Raw genomic sequence first — 9,378 nt, 5'->3', positions numbered from 1 at the left:
CACCACCACCAGTGTGCAGCATTCACTTGGATAATGCGACGGCAGCCACAGGACAACAGCGCCAGTGCGCTCACCACACACCAGCTATTGGTGGAGTGGACAGACAGTGATAGAACCAATTCGATAGATGGGGATGATGATCGATTGAGGAACTTTGGCCAGGATATCAGGGACCCCTACTCTTTACGAGGAGTGCCATGGGATTTTTAATAACCACAGAGAGTCAGGACCTCGCTTTAACATCTCATCCGACAGACGGTAAGACAATAAACACAAAGACAAAGTTTGTTGAAGATGCAGTTTATTAAAACAGTTGTAAATCAACATTAAAGGCGAAAGATCATCAGCAGAAAATGAGGAGGCTTTATTTGAACACTCTCTATATTGATGAGCCACTCCAGCAAGAGATATGATCAGCTCTGATAACAGTAGAACAGCACATCCGCTTCTCCAGGTTCAGTCGCTGCATTCAGATTTCCTGATGCTTGCTCTGCTGGTTTTGGAGGCCACAGTGGCTTCACATGTCAGCTCTCTGTCTTTGTCCCACTCGGACCTCTGGATGGTTAAAGAACTGCTGCTCTTGAATTTGTGATCAGGCTGCTGTTCAGCAGAGCCGGTGAAGACGCCTTCGGTAACCGAGTTCCCGTTCACAAGCCAACGCACATCAGCGAAAGCCACAGACATGTGATTGATCAGACACAGCAGAGTGACTTTACTGGAGCTCAGCTCTTCTCTGGATGATGGACGGAGGATGGTGAGCACAGGAGGAGCAGCAGCAGCGTCTACAACACACACCAACATCAGCATCAGCACACACACACACTTGTACAGCTATCTTTACGGGGACTTTCTATAAATGTAATGATTTTTATACAGTACAAATTGTATATTTGATCCCCTAAACACAACCCTTACAGGAGACAGTTTTCAAAATACTTTATTCTGTGTGATTTTTGAGCCGTTAACCTCATTAATGTCCCCACAACATCAAAAATGACTAAACACCATGTCCTTATAAAACAAGCAGTAATATACTGTATCATACAAAAATAAGACTGCTAATCGTACTACAGGAGTAAGAATGACTAAATTCTGTACAGGAATATCAGCACAATCTGTGCATTATAATAATCCTTTTATTTACTTTGCTTGACGATGAAGCAATGACGGTGAAATAACGGCATATTTATATTTTGCAGACTCTTCTGCTTGACGCCAGTGAAAATCGCTTGGGCTTTAATCTGACAAAACATCTCGTAAAATGCTGACGATAAACGCAAACGAAAAGGGTTCCGGTGTTTACGAGCCTTTAGGCTTACATAAAAATTGGTGTTTTGGATTGAAGATAAGAGTTTGATCAAAGGTTTACGAGAACTGAAAGGCTGCAGTGCTTCACGTTTTCTTCATGAATTTCTGATTAAAAACTGGACAAAAGGTGGATTATATTACTTACTGGCGAAAATTGCGATCTAATTACAAAATATAATATAAGTGGGATGTATTTTGACGAATTTCTGACTTAATTAATTTTGCTTGGAGTTTTTTTGAGACACGGTGTAGCTGTGAGGACTCTTACGACATTTAAGAAACATTTATTAATTGCTTAAAAACTTAAAATATTTGTCATTTTAATACTGTATTTGCCTCTTTTTTAAATTAGATTTTAACCAACAAGTAATGAAATAAATACATACTTGATTTTTGTTTTAACATAAAGATTTACTTCTTTTAAGTTCAAATAAACATTATTTTATTGATTAATTAAATAAACTTGCGTTCAAAATAATTCTGAAAGTTTCTTAAAATCATAATATAAGAATGGTTTAATAATGATGATGATGAAAATAATAATAATAATAATAATAATAATAATAATAATAATAATAATAAAGCTCATTTAACACACAATAAGTAAATTTAAGGTTAAATCTGCAGTGATTTTTTTATTCGTTTAAAGGTTTTTCCAAGTAACCTGATGGAAAAAAACATGACTAACAAAGTAAATTGAATTAAAAAATAAAAGATAATCTACAATGACTTGACCAGCCCAGTCGAGTGATCACTGATATAAAACACATCCAGACAGAAAACTCTTGTAGTTGAGATGAAGATGAAGAGTAATACAGTAGAGCGATGACTTAAACACACACATGCTTGATTTTAGTTTACAACATAACTATTTAAAGTACAAATACACTTTTTAGGCTTTTAACTACAGATATACTAGACATTGTTGATTAACTGAATACACTTTTATACAAAATGATTTCTAAAGCTTCCTAAATCACAACATATTAACAGCTGAATATTAAATTAAAAATAATAAATAATAATAATAATATGACTAATAAAGCTCATTTAACAGTGTATTTCAGGGCAGTTGATGAGAAATAATTGTGACTGGCAAAGTAAACGGTCACTCTTTATTTTGATGGTCTTTGTGTTGCAATTAAGTTAGATTGCATCTGCATGCCAACTGATTCTCATTAGATTATAAGAAGACTTTTAGATCGGGGTTAGGGCTGGGGTTAAGAGTTATGGTTAGTGTAAGCTGATATGTACTTACAAAGTTTCTTATAGTCAGTTAAATGTCTGTTGAAGGAGCGTATCAACAGATATTAGGCAGATCTACTAATACTCAAATGGACCATATAAATAAAGTGTTAGCAAGTATAAAAACTGAAATAAAAATATAAATATATCTACAACGAGTTCACTATATATAATACAGTAACAGAATGAAAGCCCAGTAGAGTGATTATAGGGCCAGACAGAATCTACAGACATTTTTAGCTATTTCTGCACAGAATTTTGCAAAAAAATCTGCGGTTTTATGCACTTTAAAAACAACTTATAGAATCTACTCAATAAAATTGAGGCAATAATTTGCACTCACTTCTTTAGGGTAGATTATATCATAAATATTCAGGTAAAAAAGTGTGTAAATGTAACAGCAATAACACCAAAAGAAATTGGGTAAGATCTAATTAATAATTCTCATTAGTAAATAATTATTAAATTACTTTTAAAATTGAGTAACGGTTATTCTACTTTTAGCAGCAACAGTTCTTCCACTACATTAATGAAATGTATTTAACTCTAAATCTACAACATGCATGGTTAACAGTCCTCTAATAAAACTGACTATAGAGCACAGATCAATGTATGAAACATGAAGCAGATGAAGAGTAATACAGTAGAGCGATGACTTACCCGTCACAATGAGTTTAGTTCCTTGTCCGAATACCACAGTGAAAGATTTGATATGTTCAGCCGTACAAAAACCTCCTCAGTCTGTGAAGAGACACAAACAGAAGTGAAAGACTCACTCAAGCTCAGCTCACCGTGTGCTTTACACACTTCATTCATGGACAATTGTTTCACACACACACTCACACACACACACACACACACACACACACACACACACACACACAGTTCATATCAGTGGTATCTGCTGTGTGTTCAAGTGCTTTAAACACAATCTCATTCATGCTTGTTGTTCTTCAGCAGCTGAGAGAGACTGTAGAGACTCCAAACAGCACAAAATCAGCATAAAACAATAAGAGATGTGGATATATTCAAGCTCAAATGACATTTTATAAGTAATATACTTTAGAGGAGAGTTTCCTTTATTATTAACAAGGTATTTTATGGCTTCATTAGTGTCAATCTCACATTAGTAACTACAGTTTCTGATCAGACTCTTATTGTTCAGTATATGGACCGATCAGTCTGGATGTTCTGTTTATTATTTCATGATGACAGACTTTACATTAATAAATATTCAGTGATGGAGGGAAATTTCTGTGATGTGCTATTAATCTGTGAAGTTGAGCTCTGATCATCTGTTAACTAAAGCAGAAGTGAATGTGAGCAGTGAGGAGGTTTTTGTCATGATGTGAATCACTGTGATACGTACTCACTAACAGAGCTGTCCCATGTCTGACAGTAATACACTGCAGAATCACTCACATCCACATTACTGATGATCAGACTACAATCTGATTTAGATGAACATGTTGATGTGAACTTAGGAGCAGAGAAACCAGATCCATATTCAGGTGAACTCCAGCCATGATAATTGTATAACACATACTGAGGAACTTCTGCTGGAGTCTGTTTGTACCATGCAGCATAATTCGTCACAGTGCCCAGATTACAGTCCAGTTGAGCGGTTTGTCCTTTACTGACTGTGATTACTGGACTCTGAGTCACTACAGTCACTCCACTGACACCTGCAGAACAAACACAAGCTTTACATGAGATCGTGTGTCCAACACTTTAAACTGTCCATCAGACATGAGGAAACTCACAGGTCAGAAGAGTGCAGACAGAGCAGAATATTGAGATCATCTTGTGATTTGGTGTCTGTGACGTGTAAAGATGAGCAGTGCTGTAGAATAAAGCTGAGATGATCAGAGAGAGAAACTTGAAGACTGTAGAGACACTAAAAGAGACGCCCGCCTCAGTTTCACAGTCATTTACATAAACCCTGCTGAGCTAGCAGGTGTCTCATGTGTGTGTGTGGTGTGTGTGCGTCCCTCACCACTAAAAGCCTGCAGTGCATCCCCAGACTCCCCTCACTCACCTTCCAGAAGCCTCCCTCCTGCAAGACTTACTTTTCTTCCTGCACTGCTTCTGGAACACTTGTAAATAAATCACCCTCCGGGGCTTTTGTGTACATCAGGCAACCCAGGCTCATTCTGAAAGCGTAGTCCCGTGGATGTTTGTGGAGGCTGCGAAATATGTCCCAGGAGGTATGTATTTTTGCCATTTTTGTTTTAGCAAATCCGCGAGAGGCCGCTCTGTGCGTTTTATCATATCTTAAATGTCTCTCGCGAGTGCTGTTCGACCCCCCCATCGTTCTCGCATAAACCCACCAGAGGCTGCTGTTGACCGACCGTCTGTCTGACTGACTGTCTGGGTAAAAGATTGACTGGGCGACCGGCCAATGTACTGACCCACCCACTTACTTCCCTAAACCCAACCAACGATTTCCAAAAGTCGTCCAGAAAAAGAAAAGCCCTCGTCTGATTTTTACCATGTTTTCAGATTTTACCACATTCTCACCCTGTTAATCACTCGATTGTTTTATTCTGTTTTTGTCTTACCTGATTTCTGGAACCGTTCTTCCCCAGACTCAAACCTAGTCGTCATTGTTGTGGTTAACTCCTCTCAGCGTCTCAAGTCCGCCGACGTACACGACGAGTTAACTGGAAAATCTAGTAGCAGTGGGAAAGCCCTCCACATGGAGGTAAGCGGTCAGCCAGTAAACGGCAAAAGGAACGGCGTCATACTGCCCCATAGTGTTTGCTTAAAAAATGAAATGCAGCTATACATTCCTCTGGCTACATAATTCGCGGTCTCCAGAAACGTCCACAGGACTACGCTTTCAGAATGAGCCTGTGTTGACATCAGTCCACTCTTGCCTTGTGTTTTGTTCTTCTTCTCGCCACACATGATACTAGCTGAACCAATGACTGTAAAAAATATGGACGACGCGACAGCGCCTTTTCCCATTGAACGCTTTGAGGGCAAAACGCCTGCTTGACGGGCACAAACTGTCGCAAAAGACTGCTGAAATTGGAGCCTTGACATGCGCAGAAGGACTGTCTGATGGAGCCAGAGGAGGAGCCGCGAAAATGAGCAGAGTCGAGCTTCCAACCAAACGCTTTATGTAAAATCAACCACACCCCCCGAACTTCTCAGCATGCGTTTGCTGTCATATCAACACAAATGGATGTAATAACGTTAACAAATATGAGGGTTTTATATATTCAATCGCGCCAGCTCCAGTCCGCAGCACATAACCTACTCGCGGCGGAGTAGGTCCAGCAGAGGTAGTCAGTCTGAGCTCTGAGGGGTAAGTCTTCGGCTGGAATCTAGCCGGAACTGGCCCTAGTGTATTTTGCTATCTGGGTGGCTAGGCGTACGTGTATCAGCAAACTAATAAAGTCTGAAAAAAGCCCTGACCTTAGCGAGTAAACAGTGTTCCACCAGGATCATGTATGTCAGAAACTTTAGTTTACTGCTGAACTCATTTTGTCATGGTAAAATAACACAGAAATCGCGTAATAACACTTCAGTCTCCTGCCGAAGCTCAGACGCGCTGCTTTAAGAAACTGTCAATCACAGCTGTCAATCACGATGACACGCCCAGCATTAAATTACTGCTAAAAACAAACTGTTTACAAAAATGAAGATCTGCACCTATTTCAGCACAATAACCAGTGCCTTAATCTACCAGAGCCATCTTTCGGGACATTTTATTGCAAGTGTAATAATTTTTTTTATTTGGGCTCAAGTCTCCTTCATTAACACGGAGGAGGCGGGCTTTATGACTTGTACTGCAGCCAGCCCCCAGGGGGCGATCTAACGGCCGAGACCTTCACTCAAACACAGGCTTGCGGCACACTTGGGCTGAACAAATTCAGGAGTACGTGATTAGTTAACCAAACCAAACCAATCCAAACCAGTGTAATCAGTCTTTGTTGGTACCATGAAACTGATCATCAACATTCTCTGTTAACTCAGGATTTGATCCTGACTTCATGAAGCAAACCAGCCAATCACATTACAACCAAAATATTTAGTTCACAGCACCAAAGATTAAAAAATACAAAAACTTTGAAAACATTCATGAAAAAAAGGTTATAAAAAAGGTTGAAAAAGGTTATTTAACTAAAATTGCTTGTGTGTGATGGATTACAGATATAATTACTATATAAATCATCTATAGTATTATAAATACTCATTGTTACAATCAGAGAAATTTATGTGTAAATGTGTTTGACTTTTTAGTGAAACTCTGTCACTTTGCTTACAGTTGATTTGGTTTGTAAGGTCTCTAAACCAGGACATAATCAGGTCAGCCATAACCCGGGCATAACTCGGAGCATGTTAGCTGTACAGTGTAACATACCAGAGTGACAAAGAGTGAATAAAGCTGAGCAACATTTATGGTACCTAAACACAGGATTGATGCAAACTAAACTCAAACTTAACTCACTAGCTAGGAATGTAGCTAGTCATAGTACAGGACCCAGTTCTTTATGAATCTGAGACGTGAATTTGATCATCTGTTAAAAGCAGAAGTGAATGTGAGCATTGAGGAGGTTTTTGTCATGATGTGAATCACTGTGATACGCCCTCACTAACAGAGCTGTCCCATGTCTGACAGTAATACACTGCAGAATCACTCACATCCACATTACTGATGATCAGACTATAGTCAATTTTAGACTGAGCTTTAGATGTGAAGCGGCTGGAGGTAAAACCATCCCCATATCTATCAGGTGAGCTGAGAGAATGATAATATCTCAACACAAACTGAGGAGCTGCGTTTGGAGTCTGTTTATGCCAGCTGACATAATTCTCATCTTTCTCAATATTACAGTCCAGAGTCACAGATCTGCCCTTGTCTTCAGTCATTATGGAGGGTTTCTGAGTGAGCACCTGACACCATCTGACACCTGTAAAATAATAATCAATAATATGAATGTGATGAATCTGTCGTCTCTGCTGAGAGATCGGCATGTCTGCAGTGAAATGTGTGACTTACATGACAGAAGAGTGAGGAGAGAGCAGTAGAAGATGATCAGCATGATCTGGCCTGTGAGGAGCAGTTTGAGTTTAGAGACATGAAGACGATCAGAGAGAAGGAGACGCTCATATAGAGAAGAGAAACTCTGACAGAGGGAGGAGCTCCACACTTCACACAATCACTCCATCAGCAAACACCAACTGCTTCATCTAATGTGTCATATGCTTTATGTCAGAGTTAAATCAACAGTTGTCAGTGTTATTCTGCTAATAGTATGTGTGTTGAATCACTAGCTCTTTTATGGGTAGGTGGACATTAAACAAACCAGCTGCTAAATTACAAAAGAATTTAATTCATTAAAAAATCATGACAATTAGTACAACTATTTTAGTATATTTTGCTGACTCACAATTCTCAAGACTAGTAGGTCAGACTGCAAAATAACCGTGTCCATCAGACGTGAACTAGCTCTCAGGCAAGATGTGAATAAAGACATGCCCTGTTGATTTTAAAAGCAGAAGGCAATGGCTGTTTTGTGAACATGATTTTGTTGGAGTAAATTGTGTCAATAATAGTTCTAAAAGGTTAAACAAACTATCCACTGTGGCACAAACTATTTTCCTTATGCCACGATGTGTTATATTCATGTCTATGCAAATTAAACCTAAATGCTGTTTTGTCCTCAGCTGTCATTCAATAAAGCTAATTAAATTGTCACTTGAATAAAGTATTCACTTGTCTGCTAAATCTGTAGATTGATGCTGAGTTTTCTCAGATTACCGAAGTCCTGCTCATTCACACATCTAGATAAATCTATTAGAAGATGAGTGCAAGAATAAACACAGTACAGAAGTCTAAACAGTTCAGGTAAACCTAGTATCTCAGGCCCAGTGACTGTTGTGTCCTAAAATCTATAGTCAGATTTTATTGTTATTTTTTTTCTCACGCTGTTTTTGGTCAGATTTCCCAATCCTGCATTTGTTGATGCTCATATAATGGCTGAGCAGTGTTACTCTGTTTGTGTTGTGCAGGACACTTTGAGGATGTTGGAGAGAGACGTGGCTTATACAGTCACTGGAATTTACATCATCAGACCTGAAGATGCTGAAGTCAATGACCCTCCAGACTTTTCCTTTATCTGTTCATTCTCAAAGTTAAGATGGGAGATTTGAGCCTTGCCCAGCACATCAACCAGCAGGACGTGTCTGATGCCTTATGTAGGGAGTCTCATAGACACTTTAAGTAAAAAAAAAAAACCCAAAAAGTCTGAGCTAAATTCCAGAAAATACCAGCATTACAAATGTGGGCACTCTTTAGGGTATTTAATTGATGCTTTGGATGGTTGTACTGCTTAATTTGCTGTTTGGGTTTACTTCAGGTATAAACCATTTTAAGCTCAGTGCCCTCCCATCCCACATCCTGCCAAATACACATAACGTTATATCTATATTAGTAAATGTGAACATTGAATCAAATAAAAAATAATAATGCCTTTTGAAACATCATACTTTAAAACATACACCTTTATTATGGCTCCATTACTGAGTATAGATCATGTTTACTGTGTACAATATGCATATTTTCATAATACTCTAATAATTTACAGAGCTGTATGTGGCTTGCTCAAATATTACACTTTTCTACTTGTTTTTCTCTGGTAAACTTACTGTAAAGATTGTTATTTGGTCACTGATCTGAAAGATCTTAAATCTCTCTGCCAATCAGAGTCTTATTGAGGCGAGTCAGAAGCTTTAACTTAATAACAGTTTATATAAAATCATAGCAATACGTCATTCACTTATCTTTTGGTTTCCATATTTTAGTTTAAATGT

General features: G+C 38.5%; 1 protein-coding gene across 2 annotated transcripts; it reads right to left on the bottom strand.

Annotated features, from left to right (window-relative positions):
* Positions 1–297: 297 nt before the first annotated feature.
* LOC141375070 (immunoglobulin lambda-1 light chain) lies at positions 298–9,008 on the bottom strand. 2 transcript variants are annotated; one of them, XM_087245333.1, is made up of 4 exons: positions 7,565–9,008; positions 7,151–7,475; positions 3,214–3,248; positions 298–782 (listed from the first exon to the last, which is right to left on the bottom strand). In XM_087245333.1, exons 1-4 carry the CDS (start codon positions 7,605–7,607, stop codon positions 457–459), a joined length of 729 nt encoding a protein of 242 aa, XP_087101459.1. In that variant the 5' UTR covers positions 7,608–9,008; the 3' UTR covers positions 298–456. The 2 variants fall into 2 exon arrangements, with proteins under 2 accessions (XP_087101459.1, XP_087101458.1); XM_087245332.1 differs by lacking the exons at positions 7,151–7,475; positions 7,565–9,008 and adding exons at positions 3,922–4,238; positions 4,317–4,457 and having other exon boundaries at positions 3,214–3,250.
* Between the last annotated feature and the right edge of the window lie 370 nt (positions 9,009–9,378).

The sequence above is a fragment of the Danio rerio genome, chromosome 3 (assembly GCF_052040795.2).
Source record: "Danio rerio strain M-AB ecotype USA chromosome 3, GRCz13ab, whole genome shotgun sequence".
NCBI classification, from domain to species: domain Eukaryota; kingdom Metazoa; phylum Chordata; class Actinopteri; order Cypriniformes; family Danionidae; genus Danio; species Danio rerio.
Note: the sequence above shows the minus strand (reverse complement) of the source record. Positions and strands in the feature narration are given on the sequence as shown.